Source organism: Crinia signifera, chromosome 7 (assembly GCF_055691185.1).
Source record: "Crinia signifera chromosome 7, ASM5569118v1, whole genome shotgun sequence".
NCBI classification, from domain to species: Eukaryota; Metazoa; Chordata; class Amphibia; order Anura; family Myobatrachidae; genus Crinia; species Crinia signifera.
The window spans coordinates 54168836-54191310 of NC_139223.1; the positions used below are offsets into that span (position 1 = coordinate 54168836).

At 44.4% G+C, this 22475-nt stretch overlaps 1 protein-coding gene across 3 annotated transcripts; it reads left to right on the forward strand.

Moving 5' to 3' along the window:
• The first annotated feature begins 1305 nt into the window (after window positions 1-1305).
• Window positions 1306-22475, forward strand: UBE2I (ubiquitin conjugating enzyme E2 I). Of its 3 annotated transcripts, none has more exons than XM_083153100.1 (7): window positions 1306-1367; window positions 15209-15285; window positions 15387-15470; window positions 18871-18943; window positions 19994-20103; window positions 20190-20269; window positions 21350-22475. In XM_083153100.1, the coding sequence occupies exons 2-7, from the start codon at window positions 15220-15222 to the stop codon at window positions 21411-21413; spliced, it is 477 nt and encodes a 158-aa protein (XP_083009226.1). In that variant the 5' UTR covers window positions 1306-1367; window positions 15209-15219; the 3' UTR covers window positions 21414-22475. The 3 variants fall into 3 exon arrangements, with proteins under 3 accessions (XP_083009226.1, XP_083009227.1, XP_083009225.1); XM_083153101.1 differs by lacking the exon at window positions 1306-1367 and adding an exon at window positions 1464-1609; XM_083153099.1 differs by lacking the exon at window positions 1306-1367 and adding an exon at window positions 1872-2048.

Genomic DNA, 22475 nt, shown 5'->3' on the forward strand with positions numbered 1-22475 from the left:
AGTTTTAGCATTCTCTAATAGCAAAACTGTGGCAAAGGATGCTGGGATCTGTAGTTTCACAACATCTGGGGGGCCAACGTTGGACATGCCTGAAAGGAATAATAATAATAATTTATATAACAGGCATTATGGAAGTTATTGATCTGTGCTGGTGTGCAGAACATTGCAGAGAAAAGAAATGTTAGAGAATAGAGTCCGTTGTTTAAATAAAGGGCCAGGCAAAAAAAATGGGGACTATGTAAAAACCGGACCGGACTCCGGACCGCCGGACAGGACATCAAAATCTGCAGTCCGGAGCTTATAGGGTCCGGTCCGGGGGGTGTCCTGTTCGGGGGGTGTCTTGTCCGGGGGGTCCCTGTGATAGCTATCATCAGGGACATGGGGAAGGGGAGATTACAGCCTCCCCCGTGGTCCGGACCGTCCGGTTTTTGCTACATGCCCGGACCATACAGGGAGACTTTATTCTACCCCTCCTCCTCTACCTGGTGACAGGTGTCACAGGCAGAATCCCCAGACAGGACACCCCCGGACAGGACATCCCCCGGACCGGACGCTACAAGCTCCAAAATGCAGAGTTTGATGTCTGGTCCGGCGGTTTTGTCCTGGTCCGGTTTTTACCCATACCCAAAAAAACGTATGAACAACATCCCTGTTGTACACAGAGGTTGCAGAAAATTACACATATAAATTATGCCGGAATAACTCCATTAATATTACAGTATTTTTTAGATCATCAAAATAACCCATATTAGCGTGGAAATCAATTAAGTGAATTTGACCCATAATAGCAGCTTACTGTCCATAGGAGATGCAAATAAAAATGTCACACTAATTAATAGTAAATGCCTGTATATTATTATATTTATACAGTAGCAGCTGTTCTAGCTGTCAGTGTCACTTTTATTGCCACTTTAACAGATGCAGTTGAGGAGTTCAGTAACCAGATGTGCACACAGAACAATGCAGACACAAAGAGTCTCCAATATATTTTATTTCTTAAAGAATAGTTATATTGTCACTATACATTAAAACCCAGCAATCACTAACAAGTATATGAGACTCCAGTGAAGCTGTGCTCTCTTTCACTTGTGTTTCCCCTCCTCCACCCCCAATATATTATTTACAGCTCATATTACATGACTCCTATCAGATAACACTAAGGGACCATCTGCACTCTTCCCTTCTGCTCTCTCACACAGGACTGCGCCTTACTTACGGCCCTAGTGATTGGTCCGTATATCTCATCTCCGCCCACTCAGAGGCCACAGCGCCAATCAGAAGCGAGTTCTCTCCGCGCTGGATCCGGGCTTTCGTTGACGGACGAGGAAAATCCCTTAGCCAATTTAGGCCTCGCACCGTACTACGAGGTCAATATACGGGCCCCGCCCCGATTCTTCGATATATATCGATAGATGGACAACTGTCTCGGCAATATAGAGTAATTACGGGCGGTTATCGGTCGCGAACGTCAAGCTGCAGCATGTTACACATTCCCCGGGGCCTAGCACTTCATCCCGAGTGAAGCTTTGCAGACGGTCCCTAATATTTAGAACGCGGCTCCTTTAAGCGTGTAGCTGTCTGAGGAGATGCCTGCGCAACAGGAAAAAAAGTAATTTATCTGAAATAAAATATAATTAGTGACCGGGAGGTCTGGGGGGGCGACATGACTGCGGTAATATTAATGCGGCAGCCAGTATTTATTATTAGCTGGTTAGTGAAAGCGCGGGACCTGGGCGCCTTATTACATGCCGGCGGGATCGGTAGCGGTCCCGGGATAGTGTAATCCCGTGATCTGGCGGGCGGCAACCCTCTATCTAGAGCGGAACATGCCCGCTGGGCTGGGTGGCTCCCGGGGATCTGGGGGGGTGTCTCCCCGTGCAGGCATGTACCGGGGCAGCCCAGGACTGGGGTCCTTGTGACATGAGGTCCTATTTAGTCTGGGTCAAGCTCAGTACCGCTTCAGGAGGGAAACTTCAGGGGCTTTGTCCCGAGACAAAGAGCAGTCGCCGCAGCGGAGCCCGGATTGTCAGGGGGTGAAGCCACTGCAGGTGAGCGGGCCCCGGGGGGCCACACGAAGGTGGGGGGCACCGGAGCCTCCACCCCTCCTCCTCCTGGCATCGCGGTGACACGGGGAGGGGGCTGCATCGTGAGCTGCGGCCGGGAGGGGCCGCTGCCCATGGATTCGGACTAGTAGCCGGCGGGTCCCCGGTGATCCGTGCGCCACCCCATGTGCTGTGCCCGTTCAGAGACGTCTTCCTGCGGGGAGAGGAGGGGTCCCCACGCACCCCGTGGCGGTCCCGCAGCGCCCCCTCTCTCCCATTCATTACCATCCTGCTCATCACTGCGGCGCCTCTGCTGCCCACAGTCTACCTGCAGCTACTGCCCCGGCCTTGCTTGCGCCCTGTATACATCACATCTGCCGGTAGCTCATCTCATGCCAGCCTGCTGCCCCCCACACCTGCGCCCTGTACCTCATCACCTGCTAGCCCACACATTCCTCATTACTCCGCGCATCTGCCCTGTAAATGTCATATGTACCTGCAGCTCCTCATGCCAGCCTGCTGCCCCCTACACCTGCGCCCTGCATACATCATATTTGCCTGTAGCTCCTCATCACATTCTGGCCCACACATTCCTCACTACTCCACACCTGTGACCTGTATATGTCATATCTGCCTGCAGCTCCTCATCTCATGCCAGCCTTCTGTGCCCTGCATACATTATATCTGCATGTACCTCCTCATCATCACATGCTGGCCCACACGTTCTTCCATGCATCTGCCCTGTATGTCATATCTGCTTGCAGCTCCTCATCTCATGCCAGCCTGCTGCCCCCCACACCTGCGCCCTGCATACATCTATTCTGCCTGTACCTCCTCATCACATGCTGGCCCACACATTCCTCATTACTCCACACCTGTGCCCTGTATATGTCATATCTTCCTGTAGCTCATCTCATTCTGGAGTTCTGCGCCCTGCATACATCTATTCTGCCTGTACCTCATCACATGCTGGCCTGCTGCTCCCACACATTCCCCATTACCTCACACCTGTACCCTTTTATATATATCATATCTGCCTGTAGATCCTCACCTTGTGCTACACCCACACATTCCCCTCCAACTTCCCCACATGTGGGACCTGCATACATCATATCTGCCTGTAGCTTCTCATCAATGCCGGTCTGCTGACCTCATGTGTTCCATTATTCCCCCCCATGCCCTGTATATAGATATGTCAACACCATCTATGCTCCGTGCGATCAAAGTCACTTTATACATAACGCATGAGCTCTGTATGATTCAGCATTAGTGTGCCCCCCCCCCCCCCTGTTTAAATAGCATCTTATTCGACATGCGTGAAAAGAAGCTAGGTGACTCTGCACACCTCCGTGTAACATATCCTCATCTCATGCCAAACTGGTGTGCTTCTGCCCATGTCATATTTGTACCCTGTATATGTCTAAAGTTGCTGGACTGCATACTGTGTAATATGTCTTTATAGTAAGCTTGGTGACAAAGTGAAAGAAGGTAATGCACCAGCCAATAAACTGTTTGAAAATGACAGCTGGGAGTTGATTGGCTGGTGCTTTGCCTCCTTTCACTTTATCTACATTTTATCTCTTCTCCAGGCTTAATATATCTGCCCTATAGTTTGGTAAGCCTATTTGTAGGTGCATTGCTGACCCCTCACACACACACATTCACCTGTTGCTTTTCACTTTAGGCAGTTTAGAGCTCTCTTGCACATCCTCAATGACCCCACTTGTGTGCTTTGTACAATATGTCTGTCTTCTGGTGTGTACACACGATCAGATCGTATCGGGACTCGCATAGCACGGCATGCATGCATTGGCACAATTTAGACGATATAGTGCAGATCTGCACTATATAGTCTTGGTTGCCCTCTCTATTTGACGGCCGACTTGCTCACACGGGAGCGTGCATCGGGCTCGCAAGCCCTAAAAAAGCATGCAATATGGCTTCCGATGTTCACTATATCGGCAACATCGGAAGCCATATCTGCCTGTGTGTACAAACTATTCCTCACATCATACTGGCCTGGAGCACTGCTAACCAGTCATCCACGTTGCACTGATCCTTCCCACATATGCCTGATGACTCCAAACCTATGTCCTTGTTTATATTGTTCTAGAGCTCATAATCTAATGCTAGTTTGGAGGACTGTTCTCCCACATTCTTCTCCAACCCTTTCTGTGCATTACCCAAGGACCAGAGACATTATCTCCCCGTCCCACTGAGTAGAACAGCCCCCTTGGGGTTGCTTCCTCTTCTTTCATGCCCTGAAAAATCTCAATAGATCTGTGTCCTAACCAAAAGGAAAAACCTAAAACTTCTATAAGGTGCTTAATTTAGAAGTTTATACCAACCTGACCGTTACGCAGTTGAACGATTTATTGGCTGACTGTGAATGTGTCTGGTTTGTATTGCACATGCTTCGCAATGCTGGTTGCATTAAGGCAGTGGTTCACAAACTCTGTCCTCAGGACCCCAGGCAGTTCACATTTTCCACTTCACCCAACAGGTGCACTCATTACTGACCGACACGCTTTGAGAGATCCACAGGTGGAGCTAATTATTTCAATTGATTCTGTGAGGAGATCTGCAAAACATGCCCTGTGTGGGCATCCTGGGAACTGACTTTGAGAATCAGTGCATTAGGGCTTTATTTGCAAAGTGATTGATAGACAGGGACTGTCTGGGGCTGTTACGGGGTGTGGTGTAAAAATGCAGGTGTGACTTGTCGATTCTTGGTGTGTGCATTAGCCTATGACTGTAATTCTGTACAAAGCTACAATAGCTGTAGCGGCCTTTGACGCAGGGTCACTCAGAAGTTTGCCAAGACTGATTTGTGACCATAGCTACCTGTGGACATCTTCATACAAATCTGGACTGCTGTGGCGTTTTCGTAGTCTGTGTGAACACCTTTCCGTACATAACAGTATTCGGTGGGGATAGTTCTATGTAGGATTGTCTAAAGTTCTTGAGAAGCTGTCCCCCTTTTCCTGAAGTCCCAAGTTGCTGTCTTTGGCATGGAAAGCTTGCAGATGGGATTTTTGTATTCGGATAGTCAGTGATTTAAGTTTATTTATTAATTTTTTTAAGTGAGAAGTGTCATAATGGCTCTGTAGAAGTCTTCTTTCATTTTTATTTATTAACCGTTCCTTATATAGCACAGCATATTTTGTTGCGCTTTACAAAAGAGTGATACAACAAACAGGGTGTTTACAGACAGTCAAAAGGTAGGAGGGCCCTGCTCTCAAGTTTACAATCTTTAGAGAAAGAGGCATTGATACATAATATTTTTGATAGATCTTTTACATTGAAAGATCTATGTAAATATACTAGTGCTAGTTTAAAATATCTATAAATAGATGGTTGGTAATAGATCACAATATTTTGTTCAAATTTAATAACAATCAATAAATCACACAAGTGAATAATAGTACTGATGAATTCTTAAATAGCAATTGATCTCTGCAATCCTGTACTTCAGATTATGAAAATTGCATCAAACAGGGATTAAAAACAAATACTCTGAAACCTAGTGGATGTTGACCTACACAACACTTGAATTCCCTACCATAGAGGTGAGAGCAGTATTGGCTTTCTATACCCCTTTCCCACCTCACAAATAATCCAGGTCTGATCCGGGTTGTTACAGATTCAGCCCGGGTCACTGTGCAGTGTGTAAGGACCTTCTGAGAAATCCAACAACTAGGTAATCCAACCGTGTTAAAAGAAGGGTTTTGCCTGGGTCGGACAGGGGTTACTGGTCAGTGGGAAAGTTAACCTGGATCGAGCCACCTGTGTCCCGTTCACACCATAGGGAGCAGACCGTATCAGCTCCAAGTGCTGCCTCCTCACCGCCCCCCCTTTCCCGATGGCATCAGCGACCTGACTTATTGCTGAGTCGCTGTGGAGAGCTTAACCTCGCAAATGCCGGGCTGTTCCCAGGATGGACCAGTGTGCAAATCCCTGGCATTTGCAATGTGGAAGGGGTATATCATATAGTATGGCACGATATACTAACCAGCTACATTGGTGGTAAAGTGCTCTGGCGTACAGCAGTATTTCTATTCATATAGTGCACTGCCTCTAAGTAATTGGCATGATAAATCCTAGTTACAGCCCTGCTTATAGTGCTAGTCGTGCCGAATAATGTACAGGGTTTAGGTGCATGAAACCAGTTGAAGGTATTTGGATACTGCTGAAACTGCAGTTTGCGCTCCCAAAGTCTTAAACTTTTTTTCATGGATTCCTGCACCCTATCAGGCTGCAACCAAAAACAAGACTCCTGCAGCACTTGCAAAGCAATTAAATAGCTCCCGTCAGGTGCCCATAACTTACAGGCACTAAACTAAAAATTGATTTCCAACCTACAATTAGAACCTTGCTTGAGTACTTCAGTCACTTCTCCACTGTCAAGTTACATTGACTCTTTCATGCTACTAGCATTATGGGTGGCTTTGGTGTAAATGTGTACTAGAAGGAACGCTTTTATGGCACCTTTATGAAATAGTTACTTGTCACTTGTTTTGGGTATGCGAGAAATGTTTAAAAGCTGGGACTCCTCACAATATTGTACCGGAGATGTTGAGAGGTAAGAAGTGTTCTAAACACTGAAACTAGGCCTATCCTTCTAATGGGATTTACCTTCTCTTATATCTCCCTGACATTGGGTGGAATATGCCAGTGACTCTGTTCCTGTTTGCCATAAGGTGGTAACAATCACTGGCAGTCAGTTGGGTGGGAAGGGCAACCATTCAGGAACAGATCTCTTATGTGCATCAAAAACATTGCTCCCAGCTGCTAATACTACTGAGTAATGTTGGTGGACCTTGGTGTTGAGCACTAAAAGACATCATTTCATGAGTTCTGTATAGAATATTGACCATGTCCACCATGTGCTGCACTCGATCTCCTGTTACTTTAGATGGGGCAATATTCAATTGTTTGTGTTTTTCACAGATGTTGCTCAAGTCTGACTACATGATTTTCCTGCTTGCCAATTCAGGAGAGTATGAGCTAAACTCATGGCTACCTGCTGTGCTTGAACCAGTTTGGCAGAACAATTGAATTGCTCCAGTTGGTGCCCAAAAGAACCAATTAATCCCTCCACCCCATGTCTTCATCATTCTGGCTGCATATCTATTTTGTGTACTTGTAATATCTGGGCTCCCGTTTTTCTTATGAGACCGCGTCCGCTCGCCACACTATATAAAATCAACTCCATGCGTAGTTGGATAGTAGGGGCATGGAAAAAATGGGGTGCATTTAACATGGGAGCCCAGATAATACATAAGTACCCTATTTTGTGCCCACCAGTAAGGGTACTTACACTCCATAGATATCCTGATGCGTCTATTCTCAAGCTGTAAGGAGCCAGTCATGCCAGCACACTGGAGAACTGATTTGAGCTTCATCTGGATTTATTCCATAGTTTCACCAATGAAAATCCCATACTCTGTTTGATGTGCGGAGTTGATTTGTGTGGCTACTTTCTCAGAAGTCCCCCCTTTTTTTTTTTTTTTTTTTTTAATACTCATTTGAGAGCAGAAAACAATATGCTCCAAGATGTGGTCTTCAGACCGTTCTTGAAAGCACTCCTGTGGTCACTCTGAATTGAATATTAAGGTCCCTCGAGGCATCGGACTTCATTCTTCTCCTTCACCGCTAGGGGAAGTATAGTGACACTTGTTGCTGAAGGTTCTGCCTGAGCTACATCTAGGGCACAGTCCCCTGTGACCAAAATCATAGATGGATTTATGATGTCTAGTTAGCTGCTGGAAGATGGTTAACCGCATCTAGATCTACAGTATTGTAAGGTAGATGTGAGTGGTCGACAGCCACGTGGTTCATACACTACTATCCAAGCGGGAGTGTGTGTGTGTGTGTGTGTGTGTTCTGAGTGGCTCATGGCGATCCACGAGTGGGGACACTGAACTTGTACAGTGAAATCATAGCCACCAAAAAAAAAAACTGTGACACATGTTGACCACGCTCCCATTGATCTAACTCTTGCATCCAACTTCCTATACTGTTCTTGGTACCGTTGACTATCTTTAGGTGCCTAACGAGACTCGTTTGACTAAGGGTGGTCGACCATAACATGGTCAATCCGCTATACCATAAACTACCAAAATATGTGGAAGCTGTCATTGCTTGTAGGTATCATAGGCTGTCCACTGTGACAGGGTTGCGCATTAAGGTCCGCTAACAAAGACAAGGATTAGTTGTCTAACGTGTGCATTGATCTTCAAAAGTAATTTAGACTACTTATGAAGTAGGTGTAGCCTGATGATGGCTCACAGGTAGGTTGTCCCTGTATAGTATAATTGAAAACAACAAAGGCTTGTGTGAGGGTGTGTCAGGTGTAATAAAAAAAAAAAACAGGCAATTATCTCCGTGTACAACGGCTGATCGGTAATAAGTAAAAGAGCTGAAAAGAAATGTTTGTGCCCGTGGCACTCACAGCAGAGCAACAACGGAATTGCTCAGTTGGGCACCCAGAGCTGTGCTAAGAACTGGATTGCCCTCTGGGAGCTTGTGTGGCTTACTGCTTTGTTACTGATCCATTGTCTGTTAGACCTTTCCCATTCACTGTTCCTATCTGAGTGTGACCGTAACTTTCAGTGTGGCATAGCCAGCTTAGGTCAAACTGAAATGGTTCACGACACTATCACCAGCATGGCCAAAGGCATGATCTTATGCACCGGTTACCATTGGATGCGGCTGAAATGGCCCTAAAAAAACAAATTGGGAGTGTATCTGATCCCTGATCTATTTATTTACAGTTTCTTTTATAGCACAGCAGATTCCGTTGCGCTTTACAATAGTAGACAGTGCTAAAACAAAACTGGGTAACAACAGACAGACTTGGAGGTAAGAGGGCCCTGCTGCAAGCTTACACTCTATAGGGATATAGGATGGAAACACAAGGACAGGCACCAGTAATAGCATAGCAGTCGCACCAAGTTACAAGTCCAGAAGGGAAGCTATATAATACATAAATGCCTGAGGGTTATGCGTGTACAATAAATATGATAGGCTTGCCTGAAGAGGTGAGTTTTCAGGGAACGCTTGACAGTTTGGAGGCTAGTGGAGAGTCGTATTGTCCGTGGAAGAGCATTCCATAGGATGGGAGCAGCCCTATGAAAGTCCCGTAATAGTGAATGGGAGCTAGTGATCCGTGCAGAAGAGAGACGCAGATCTTGTGCAGAGCGGAGTGGTCGAGATGGGAGATATTTTGTGATAAGTAGAGAGATATATGCTGGTGCAGTATGGTTAATAGCTTTATATGCTAGCAGATTTTCTTTATACAGACGAGGTAAGGCATATGCAGTAGAGTCCTTTTTTAAATGCAGTGCTACAGTATATGGAATGTGCCCTGAATTTCATTTTAAGTACAGGTGCAACCCCGATTTTCCAGCAACCGTTGTTCCGGCACCTCCATTAATCCAGACACATCGGGTGCCGGGCAGAAGTAAAAAATATTCTTTGGTTTTTAGCCATAGTGGGGACTGGGGGAGGGCTTAGAAGTAGTTGTGAGGGCAGTGGGAGGGTATAGAGTGGAGGTGGGAGGCTATTGGGATGCAGGGGGGGGGGGGCTCTCTGCAGGGACTGATGCACGCTGCAGTATGTGGAATGCCCTGTGAGCCGGAGACAAGCTGCGGGTGGTGCGGCGGAGGTGAGAGCCGGGCTGCGGGGATTGCTCTGCAGAGTCACCTGCTTTAAAATGGTGTCACTGATAATCTGGCAAATTCGGTAATCCGGCTCAGTGCTGGAACAGACTATGCCGGATAATCGGTGTTCAACCTGTACATAATATCCCAGTTTGGCCAAAGCCACAATGTATCTTGTTTTCTATGCCTTGGCGTTAATTTTTTTGGCTTCTGAGAATTTTCTATGCATTTGTTCTCGTTACCACCCTGGCTGATAGCTAGTCATCTAATCTTCGTAAGTGGCTTCTCCTTGTACAATTCCTGGAATGCTATAAGAAAAAGAATACGTAACTCACTGCTGCTATATAATCTATTTATATTTATAGGCCCTTCCTCAAATAAACCAATCTGTTTTCGATATTAAATTTAGAGCACAAAAGGATACAGTCAACCTACTTGAGTGTGACCCAGTAGTACATTGGTCATACCACTGACATCCTTGCATTATGTTTGAACCCCGTTCAGGCATAACCAGAAATTCTGCAATTCGTGAGGACTTGATGAGTTGATGCAGGGCACGCTCCCTGCCCAACCTAAAAAAAGAAACTTTGGGTAGTCTTACTCCTATGATCACTTGGATCATGAAGTATAACAACAAGTCAGTTTCCAAAAGAAAAACATAACAAAAAACCTCATGTTGACCTCTTGCTTAAGTCGACCTGAATAGAGTGTGTATATATATTATATATTCTCTATCCTATCGATTGTCGACCAATTACCTGGTATCCGTACTCACTATCTGAATGCCGGTCTTCTGCATTGCCACTGATGCTAGGATTACAGCTGCAGGTTTCTTATGCCGGCATCGCTATACATGAAAGGCTGCTGAACAGAGCAAAGTGCAGGAGTTCTAGATGAGGCCTCCACCAAATGCACAAAATCCTTATGTGGCAGGCTTTAAAACAGCAAAGCATAGATGGGCCCCCTCATTCATATTAAAGGTCTTGCTTCTAACTGGTCTCAGCGTGTTCCCAGCAGGGTTGAGGAAGCAAAGTGATCTGTGGTCTCATCTGGCAGATCATCTTCACATTGGGGCATATGTGGCATTGTAATATGTGCACCATATGTAATGGTTATCTATAGTCTTCTGGTCGGTGCTGCTGCCGGAGACCTTTCTAGCAATGCATCCAGGGATGATGAAAGACTAGATGGTCTTATTTTGTACTGTAAAGTGTGTGCTGTGCCATCCTTTGGTAGGGGAGAGGGTCTTCAGCTAGCTCTTAAGCCCCCATACACACAGTTCTAAGAACATCGCCCTTGAGCGTTCCGGCAGCTGGATCACCCAGACACATGTATCGATGTGCGTACGGGTGATCTGTGCTAACGCCGTCGTCTTTATACACATGCAGGAGCACTCTCTAGATCTTGACTGCATTTGCTAAAGATCTGAGTGGGAGATGGCATTGTCTAACCATGGGTCTTCAACCTGTGGCCCTCCAGATGTTGTGAAACTACATGTTCCAACATGCATTGCCACATTTTTTCCTATAAGAGCATGCTAAAACTGTCAGGGCATGCTGGAACATGTAGTTCCACAACATCTGGAGGGCAACCGGTTGAAGACCTGTGGTCTAAGCCATCTAGATGGATCGCTTAGAAAACTGCCAAATGTCACCCTGTGTGTATTTTACCTCTTTATGTGGCCAAGGTAAAAGAATTTGACAAACTGTCATTATCCCATCAATTTCCTGCACACCGAAGGTCTGTTTGGGCTAATTGAAGGAAATGTTAAGAGATTAATCTTAATGGACTCAAATGATTACAGCAGAACGGATGGTGTAATTGCTGGCATTACTGGTTATGGGGTTGATTCCCATCGTGGAGTGTGTATATGCTTCCTGTAATTTTGGCTTTTTCCAGTATGCGTGTACATGGGCAGATTAGATGGGCAAAGTGGCCCTTTCTGTGACTGGCAAGCTAATAACTTCTATAGTGCCTATATTTAGTGCTCCCGCTAGGCTGTTTTAGCGGGGCGATGCGCCCTGCCCGATTTTTTTTTTTTTTTAAAGGGCAAAATGTGCCCTGCCCGTCTCGCAGCGCCCCGCTAAAACAGCATCACGGGGAAGCCCAGCGTCGCCGTTGACGGCGATGCCTGGCGCTTCTCCGGCAGCACAGTGGATTCGGTGGGGCCGGGCCTGCCCCCTTTGACTGAGGCGGCCGGGCCCGCCCCCTTTGACAATGGCGGCCCAAGCACGCCTCTTTCATTACGGCGGCAGCCCAGCTGTGACGTTGGCGTGCCCGGTCCGCCCCCCAGCGCCCTGCCCGGTCACTCCTAGAGTGAACACTAATATTATTACTTTTACAGTGTCTCAGCCTTTCAAATCTGTCCCGGCACCAGAAGAGGTTATAATCTATAATCCCCATCATATGGACACTAGGCATTTAACCAACCAACGTTTTTGGCACATGGGAGGAAACCTGAGGACTTGTATGACACCTGTATACTGTAGATGTTGAGAACATTCAAACTCCATACTGGTTCCTTGTTAACAATCTCAGGGGTTGTGTAGAAGTAATGCCTACCACACGGCACAATGCTTGGCGTATTCCGATGTGCGGTTTTGGAAACGCCTAATTAGCATAGTAGGAGTTGGTTAGTATTTGACAGCAAAAAAAAAAATAATACTTATATAGATCTATTATTGAGTGAGGTGCATGTAGGATAGTACTCATTCTAGCACCCACCATCTTTGAAAACCCATGTAGTTCCTCTTCCCTGCCTGGGGTGTCGCTGTCTGCTGTGGTGTATCTAGCACAGGTCTAGTTTGCATATCAGTGCTGATATCCAGAATGCACTGTGCTAGAAGCACTACAGTAGATAGCGACACCTCAGGCAGGGAAGAGGCGGTGCATTGGTTTTCAAATATGGCGGGTGCTAGAATGAACACTGAGCCTCTGGCTTCATTTGTTTCCCAGTTACTATTCCACATCAGTTCTTATGCGTCTGAGTACAGGTGCCTGATCACTGTCTTGTGGGAAAATACTGATAAACAGCAGGAGGAGAAAGGCGGTAATGCATTGGCTAAAGCTGGGTACGCTCTCGGAGCAATGTGGGACCGATTTGCTGTTTCTTAACTCATCGCTACATCGATCGGTGTATGGGTGATTGCACCCTTCTGCGGTCATTGTCAAGATTGTAGTGTGTGCATACCTACCAACTTTTCTGATGAAGAATTAGGGACGCTTCGCCGCGCGAGCGCCTGAAAAGGGGGCAGGGTGTATGCAAATGAGGGTGTGGCTTATGCTAATTAGCCAAAACTTCATTTTCATATGAGAATAGACGCTGTGCGCACAGCTTCTATTCTATTAGATTGGGGGGTCTCCCAACTGCCACCCCCCGCAGCGGGACAATGCCTGCCGCGGGTGGGACAGGACCCGAAAATCGGGACTGTCCCGCTGTAATCGTGCAAGTTGGGAGGTGTGTGTGTGTGTGTGTGTGTGTGTGTGTACATGCTCACTTGCTTGTTCTGGGCTCAAGGGAAATCCTTAGTCAGGATGATTGCTTGCTGTTCCAGTGTGTAACCCAATGATTTTCAACCTTTTTACCTTGCGGCACACTAAATAAGATTTTAAAATTGCCAAGGCACACCATGAGATCTCCACAGGGCTAAACACATTGGCCCCCACAGGGGAAAAAAACAAAAACTATTGGCCCCCATATCACATTGGTCCTTACAGGTAACAAAAATAAAATACATTGGCCCTTTACATGAAAAGAAGAGATCAGTAAATGAAAGTTGAACTGGTGGTGGCTATAAACTGGTTTGGGTATCTCTAGATCTGGGGGCACACTTGAGAACAGCTCAAGGCACACTAGTGTGCCACGGCACAGTGGTTGAAAAACACTGGTGTAACCAGCAACACACACTGATACTGGGAAAAAAAAATCCCCCAAATCTGTTTCTCATCACTCCCTTGTAGCCAATAATGCGATCCTCTAAAAATGTCAGCAGCTACTGTTCTTTTTAATATAAATACAGCCAAGTCAATTAATTGAAGTTTAGTTAAATATTGCCCCCCAAAACAAAGTCGCTGTATAATGGTTATTTTATCTCGCAGCATGTTGGCACTTGAAAGGTTAATAAAAAAAGTTTTGCGTGGCAATTTTGTCACTTTCTTGGCACTCAAAGGGTTAATAAAAGATCATACACGCCAAAAAAAAGCACAGCAGTCACTTCTGTTCTGAAAATCTTTTAAACCTTAAACCTTCCCCCCCCCCCCCTTTTTTTTTTTTTTATTGAAATACAACAGTCTTGTAAATTGTTATTAACAGACAATTGAAATAACGTGGTCACCAATGAAACATTTTTATTCATCATTATGGCCTGTAATGTTTACCATATATAGGGAGTATAAACTTTATTTGCATTTTATATAATAAATGTGAGTGACACTGGCCTTTTTAATGGATATTTCACCAAAGGGTTAATAACATTGTTTTTAAAGCGACAGTCATGTACAGGTGCACCAACAAAACCATGCCTTGTAACATGGAGAGCATCGCATGCACCTCTTTGTATCGGGGCATTAATGTAAGCCTCCAATATCCCTACAGACTTGTGGTTTCCTTCTTGATTTCACTTCAGTTCTTTGTTTGTTGATAATGGCATAACTCTTTGCCTCAGGTATAGAATGCAGTGATTATGTAAAAGCAAACCCTGAGCAGAACACACCCATAGTAATCCATGCACAACCTGATCACATTCCACTAATGGTTCCTCTGCTAGCGTATACTGTATTCGGCTTGGCTGCAGGTGATTGTGGCTCTGCCTTGTATGTAGAAAACTGGCTAACAGTTGAGTATCTCACCTTTTTTTCTTTTGATTAACTTTTTCATACTTCACTGTTCCCAATTGGAGCCCCTATGGATGTTACACTGTCCCTCCATGCAGTAGTAGTGGCGCCCAGAGCATGGTGAGTGACGCACTACACTGACTGAGGGTCCATGTCATCATGGAAACAAACTTACAGATATTGATCAACTTGGCTGCAGAATTCTGATGCCCTTAATTTATTTTGGCTAAATCAAAGGTTCCAAAACTGGGCCATGGCACCCTGGGGTGCCTCGGTTAACTTGCAGGGGTGCCTCCAGTTGATGGTCCAGAACCGATTCCAGTTATTCATGGTCAATGTAATAGGCAAAAATCAATGCTTGTGGCTTCCAATTATAAAATATGGGGATAAACAGAACTGGACCGAAGGATGACTTATAAGCACAACTTATTCAATTGAATAATTTCTTCTGAAAGTTTCAGTAACAAAAACTTTGCACCTAAGGATGCCGCAAAAAATATTCTGACACTTCTCCTAGTGTGCCGTGATTCAAAAAAGGTTGCGAACCACTGGGCTAAATGCTTTGTCCTGCAGTAAACACTTTGGACACTAGATGGTGACAGTGGGCAATATTAGATTACAATTCTACCTGTGTCTCTGAGACATCTGACTATTGTTTTTATATTTCAGGAACCCAAACTATGTCTGGCATAGCCCTGAGCAGACTCGCACAGGAAAGGAAAGCTTGGAGAAAAGATCATCCTTTTGTAAGTCATTTCGTTTGGGGCTTTCAAATCTACCCCCCTTTTACTTTGTATGGTGTTTTTAATTTTTTGATACTACTTCTGTAACTGTATCTATCTTTAAGGGTTTTGTGGCTGTACCAACAAAAAATCCAGATGGAACGATGAATCTGATGAACTGGGAGTGTGCTATTCCAGGAAAGAAAGGGGTAAGACGGAGGTTTATGCTATTTAGACTATTGCTGTAAGTAGTATTTGTGTAATTGTATAAATAGTGCTAGAACGGTTTTATTACAGTAGGAGGGATTTAAACTTCACACTGAAAATGCAAGTGTAATAATTGCGTAATACTGTACATCGGTTCCCATAGAGATTATGGGAAGGTGCTCACATTCCAATGTGGTTCTCGTTTGACTGGATTTTCTAGATGGCCAGCAACATTAGATATTCTCTCCTTTTATAGGACATGGTCTCCTATCCTACTTATGCCTCTTGTCACTTGGTTTTTACACCTTACCTAGACTCTCTCCCCTTTTTTTTTGTTTTTCGCTTTTTTCCAGTTTCTCCTCTTGGTTCTGTAGATCTTTACCTGCTGTACCAATGAATGCACACATCTCTGTATTAAAATTGTGCAACATAGCACCGTTTGGAGCACCAGATTCTGTGGCTAAGCTGCTCCTTGAGTCTGATCCCAAGATCATTTGCAAAATATGCATCTTGGCCACACCGCTAACGTTAAAAAAAAAAAAAAAAAAGCACAGGCACCCTACCACAGTGTACGATCAGATGCTATCAAAACTAAATCTCGCTACTGCTGTTGCTTGTGGCACTTGGACTTGTCCACTTGCTTGCATTGAAAACTTTAATGGGTCAATCCAATTAGGCGTGAGTTATTTCATGAAACTCTCAAATTCACACACGTGTGCGCCCAAGAATTCTCTAATCCAATTTAAAATGTCTACCCCATCCCCCAAAACGGCATTTTGTATAAAATGGAAACTTCCTATTGCCTCGTTTAGGGGAGGGGGATATTCTGCGGAGTAGAGCAATAGTAACTCTCACTTAAAGGCTTAACCCTATAATTATGACCACATCCTTTTTAAAAATACATTCTGAGCTAAACAAGAAAAGTGACCGACTGTACATTGCAGGACAAGGGATAGAAACACTGCTGTAGGTGCCACAGTGAGCAACTGGGCAGCAAGTCCCAAAGGGTTGGTGCTGTTGGCATGTTAAAAGGAGATAATGGTATAAGTGATGTCAGGAGAAGCACATGTGGGATGAGGGCCCTGCTCATAAGCTTGATCTAACAAATGATAGGGTGGTGGGAAGAGATTGTTTTTGTCCTGGGAGCAAGTTTGACATTTTGTGTCTGATCTGATAGGGAGGGTGTTCCATGGAGGAGGAGGAGGCAATTCATTGGGAGGAGAGGTAGCATTCATTTGCGGATGGAGGTGATGTTAGATGGTGTGTTTGAATTTGGTCCTGAGCTGGGCAGCACCATAGAAGACCGATTGGTGTGTATACTGGTGGGGAAGAGGGTCCCGTGTGTGGAGAGGGTTCCTTAACTTCTAGTGCGAGAGGGGGTCTGATAATGGAGAACTCTGATAGTAGACTGTGCTATAAAAACAGGAGTAACTATTGAGTGGATCTACTAAAGCGTCTAAAAATTAAGAGGTGTTGACTATAGCAACCAATCAGATTCCGCCGTTCATTCTTTATTGCATCTTAGAAACTGATAGAATCTGGTTACTATGGGCAACATCAAGCTTAGTCAATGTACCCCTATTACTCCTCCATTTAGGGATTTGTATGTTTTATATTGGCATGGATGACTGTTATGGAGCCTATTCAATTTGTAACAGGGTTTACCCTATGCACCCACTTTTGGTACTTTATATTTGTGTGTGGTGGGGGGTGGGTGTTGTGTTGCAGCTAATGAAACTGGGGTTTAATCCACTAATTGAAGTTGACCGTACGTTGGCAACTGTTTGCATAGCTAGATATTGGATGGCTTGTCGCACATTTTTTTTTAGAATCAATGTTTCTTAGAATCAATGGCCTTGGTTAACTCAATTGTAGGCCAGGAGAGCTTTTTTCAGGATCACAGAAAGTATACCATGAAATTAAATGTAGAAAAAAAATAATAATAGGATGACTATTCTCCATATGCTTTGGACTTTCCACGCTGTGCTGCCCACTATGGGGTACATTTTACTAAAGCTTCTAAAAATAAAAAAAAAAGGTGGTGTTACCCTTAGCAACCAATCTTTAATTTTTAGAAGCTTTATACCCCTTTTCACACAGAAAATTAAATTCCCGGGTCAAGCACTTACACCCGGGAATTTCATGGAAAAGGGTAAATCCGGATATTAAGCTCCGGGTCTCTGACCCTGCAAATGACCAGTGTTTAAGATCCAGGTTGACTTGTTCGCACAGGTGAAAACCCAGTGTAATTGAGCAAATTACTGGGTCTAAATTTTAGACCCGGAGACTTGCTCTCCTGTGTGAAGGGGTTCTGACAGCACGCGGCCGAATAACGCGGCACCTCAAATCCCGGGTTATTCATCCGCCGCTGTCTGAAAGCGGTATTGGTAAACTTGGCCCTAACTCTGTGTTTATATAGAACTTTGTAATGTGTGAACATTATTTATCTTGAACTGTAAGTCATCCAGCTATATACTGTATAATGTAGTAGCATGTCTCTGTTCTTATTTTGAAGGGAGGGAGAGTTGAATTGTTCCCCATATCTGCCACTAGATGGCGTTTATTAAGGTCCCCATACACTAGGGCAATGTAAATGTTAAATCTCATGTCCAGAATTGCATGTACATGCCGAGGGGTGATGCAATTCATTGCCCCTCTTTGGTAGAGCCTTCTGCCGGAGAAATTTGTCGCGGCACTCGCCAGGTCATAGCTGCACCGCCGCTGTCCACACAAGACCTTGCTCCTCCCTCCTTCTTTGCTGCTCTCTCCCTCCCTCGTATTTATGGGGCTGAGATGACCCTGATGTCAGCGGCCCTCCCTCTCAACACCCGGCCAATGCTGTGTCTTCGCTGGCTTTGTGCGATAATCGGACTGTGAATTTTCAGACCGTGTCTGAATCGGCCCAATAGGTAGGCCAACTACTAGCCTCTTCCACATAGCTTTCAGTAGCAATATTTAGGCCAGACCCCCCCCCTAGCACCCTGTAGTACATCCCATCAGATAAATTGTATTGTACAAGTGTTGCAGTAAGATAAATTGCATGTGATTTTATCTTATGTGAAGTGAGCACTCGGGTACAAAGTCTGAAATGCAAGACTCCCGAGGAGGGAAATCTGATACAATTTGAAGCCTCAGATAAATTGCACTAGTGTATGGCTACCTTAGAGCAGTTATTTGTTGCTTTATTCTGGTGCGATTAGCAGTTGTGACGGGGGAGCGAAAGTTTAAGCTTTCATCCCCTGGAGATAGCGAACTGAAATGTAGGCTGTTTTGGTACCCAAAAAGCACTTTTTTAGAGTTGTGCCAAATTGAAACCGTGGTCTTTTCTTAGGAAACCCCCCCCCCCCACTGTCCTTAACACAACCTTGACATGTTTTGTGCTTCTATTTGTGTGTTCTGCAGACCCCTTGGGAAGGAGGATTATTTAAACTACGAATGCTTTTTAAGGATGATTATCCCTCCTCGCCTCCAAAATGTAAGTAATCTTTTGTTTGTAAATGTCTAAATATGGAAGACCTGACAGTCCGTGTATTCTAGTGTCTCCAGCTACTACTGGGCTTATATCTATACTAAGCTGGAGTTCATCTTTCTGGGCCTCTAGCTGAATAGGAATGGTGCCGGACTCAGAAGTGGATTTAGTTGGCCAGACTAGGTCTATAGGAATCTTTCTAAACATTTTCTAGACTTTGCTCTTTCAGCCAGTAGGACTTGAGCATACAAACCAACCCTAAAGTTGCGTACACACGGGCATTTATCGCTGGCAATATGGACGTTGAGTGACCATATTGCCAGCAATTTGGAGTGTGCACTGGCGATAAATCGCCGGGTGCGGGCCCCCTGTTTATAGCCCCCTTATGATCGCTGGTCGCAGGAGCTTGCTGCTGCGGCACCGCCGGCAGAGGTTCCCTTTCATTAGCGACCATCTCTGGTCGCTGATGAATAGGAGACACGTAGCCATATATTGCCCCTGTGTGTACACCGCTTAACACAATGCAGAGCGCACTGCAAAGGTGTATGGGAGGAAGTTATTTTAGGGTTTGCCCTGATTTTTTTTTTCTGTCCTGGGACTAGTGCCAAGTGCTGTATTAAAATTGTTTGCAGACTTTTTGATTAACTTCTGAGTGCCAAGTGAATTTGTCAAAACAGGTGTGAAAATTGGCAAGCAAAATTTGTATTCCTCATAATGACCTGTAATATTTACCTTTTTATATAGGAAATCTTTTTTTTTTTTTTTTTTTATTTATATAACAAATGTGAGCGATGCAAATATCTTGCACATCGCTCACAGATGTTTCCACTCAAATATTTAACTACTGTGCAAGTTTTGTAACAAGAACGAATTGTTGCCCCTATGCAACACTTACAGTAACTGAACCCAGACATTAATGTGTGATGTCCTATCTATATCGCCTAGTTATTGTGTAGCCAGCTGTAGTCTTGTGAATCTGTTCTTTATGGTCAGTGCAGTGTTTCTGTACATTCATGTTTCCCGGACATGCCTGGTGATTATTCCTTGTTTCCATAGGTAAATTTGAGCCTCCCTTATTCCATCCAAATGTATATCCTTCAGGCACAGTGTGTCTGTCTATCTTAGAAGAAGATAAGGATTGGAGGCCAGCAATCACAATTAAACAGGTGAGCCTGTCTTCCAGCTGTGGAGTCTGAACCGGACGGTTGTTGCCACTGCTAATGCTCTCTCTCCTACTCCTCCTTCTCTCCAGATCTTGTTAGGCATACAAGAACTTCTAAATGAACCAAATATACAAGACCCAGCTCAAGCAGAGGCATACACAATTTACTGGTCAGTATCTCTTGTTCTGGCACACTTCATGCTCTGATGTGCCCACACTAGTGTAAATGTTACCTAAATACCTGAACCGGTTCAATGAGCCTGGGGGCTGGCTATGTTCAGGATGGGTGGTTGGGAATCACTGGTCTAGGCAAAGTGGTATATTTCTCTGGATGAAATGATGTGCAGCAAGCGTGACCTCTTGTCTACGCTTCCACATACCTTCACTCTCCGCTTTCATGGCTGGTAATCTCTCTATTGTTTCAATGAGCATGTTTTAGTTGGGTTTCCACTTCCTGACTCTACTTGGAACCCAGGACATTAAGACTTTGGTGTTTAATGGTTGTGGGGCTTTTTAATATTATAGCTCAACCCTGCATGCAGTGCATCTAGGTCTGTGTCTTTTTTTTTTATTATTTTTAATTTTTTTGTATCTTTACTGTATGAATAAAAATAGTGGCGTTTACTTTATGTGACTGTTAAAGATCAGTATTTTTGTCAAGGAACCTATGGGCAATACTTTTGCCGGTGTTACCGCGCATCCCGCAGGTCCTGCACAAATGTTACAACCAGTTGCAAGATTGTGGAGGGTCCTCACTTTCCTGACTACATCGGGACGTGACAAATGCAATGGAGAGTGATGTTGCATTCCTAAACAATACCTCACTATCATCACTGACTACCCAGGGTCTCTTTAAATCTGGGTGCTATGGTGAACTGGTGCCCGGGATTTGTAGAGTTAAGGCCCATACACACTGGGCGGCTTTCAGCTCAAAGCCGCCCCGTGTGTATACCCCAGCGGTGAGCACTGCCGCACGCTCCCGCATCATTGCCGGGAAAGCCGCTCATCTGCTGGTTCTACCAGCAGATGAGCAGCGTTGAGGACGGCTTTGCATAGCTCTGCGCTATTCGACGCCGTCCTCCCCCCTCAGTCTGCGCCGGGCAGGGGGAAAGCTGCTCGGTGTGTATGCACACGCTGGGCATAGTCGTCCAGTGTGTATGGACCTTTTTTATGTTGGTTTGATTTGGTGATCTCTTGTGTGTGTGTGTGTGTGTGAATTGTCATTTAATGTATTGTTTTTTTTCTTCTAGCCAAAACAGAGTTGAATATGAAAAAAGAGTCAGAGCACAAGCCAAGAAGTTTGCGCCATCATAAGCTTCAGTCATGCGACCTCTTACAATAAAAAGGAAAAAAAATCACAAAAAAAAAAATAAAAAAAAAAAAGGAAGGGATTGGTTAGGCAAGAACTTGTTTACAAAAACAAAATTTTTTTGCAAAATTTGAATGATGCGAACTATAAATAAGTCACTTAGGGGAGGGGGTTGTATGTGTGCCATTTCCCATTTTTTTGCCACTTGTATAAATCTCTAAATTTGCTGAATATCCCTCCCCACCCCACCCAGTTTTTTCATACAGGGTCTCTTCCTTCAGTCTTTTTGTATTTTGATTGTTATGATGTAAAACTTGCTTTTATTTTAATATTGATGTCAGTATTTCAACTGCTGTAAAATTATAAACTTTTATACTTCTATAAATCCACTAGTAATCTATAGTTTTTGTTTTAATTTTATTTTTCCTTTATTTTTTTTTTATTTTTTTGTTTGCTATCCGATGCAGGCATGCTTTAAACAAATGTTTAGAATTATATCTAGCCTATACCTGGCTGTACTAAAACCAATGTCCATAATTTCCACCCCCTCCCCTCCCCTAAATTTTCCTTCTAGGTTTTTCAGAAACTAGGTTGTGTGTCAACCTAGAGCCTGGGATTCGGTCAGTCAGCGTCTTGCTTCTGCATCACTTCCTTTTTGTGTTTATATGGCGTTCTGTCCGTGTTGCTGTTTAGATTAAATAAACTGTTTATATAAAGGTTTTTTTGTTTCTTTTATCTTTTTCATGAAAAGGACCATACAAGTGGATATCTTTGGCTTGTAAAACCTGACTTTTGACACTTTCTGTGTATTCTGTATAAACAAAACAAACAAACTTATATATTTGACTGTAAATTTTCTTGGAACATGGCAAGGATACCCAGATATTAGCCTGGCATCTTGATGTAATTGGCTGACGTACTGTATGTATTGTAATCTCAAAATGCAGACTTAATAAACAGCAGTAAACCAAAAATCTGGTAAGTATAATGATCTTTGTTGGAGATGTGACAATCTCTCATGAACACTGTACCACTATACTGATGCAAATAAAACAAGTAAATTGGAA

Excerpts from the sequence above, each read along its gene's own strand:
- UBE2I (XM_083153100.1), top strand. The coding sequence starts at position 15,220 with ATGTCTGGCATAGCCCTGAGCAGACTCGCACAGGAAAGGAAAGCTTGG. Across the intron at positions 18,944-19,993 it reads TCCCTCCTCGCCTCCAAAAT|GTAAATTTGAGCCTCCCTTA; the intron begins GTAAGTAATCTT and ends TTGTTTCCATAG. Across the intron at positions 20,104-20,189 it reads CAGCAATCACAATTAAACAG|ATCTTGTTAGGCATACAAGA; the intron begins GTGAGCCTGTCT and ends CCTTCTCTCCAG.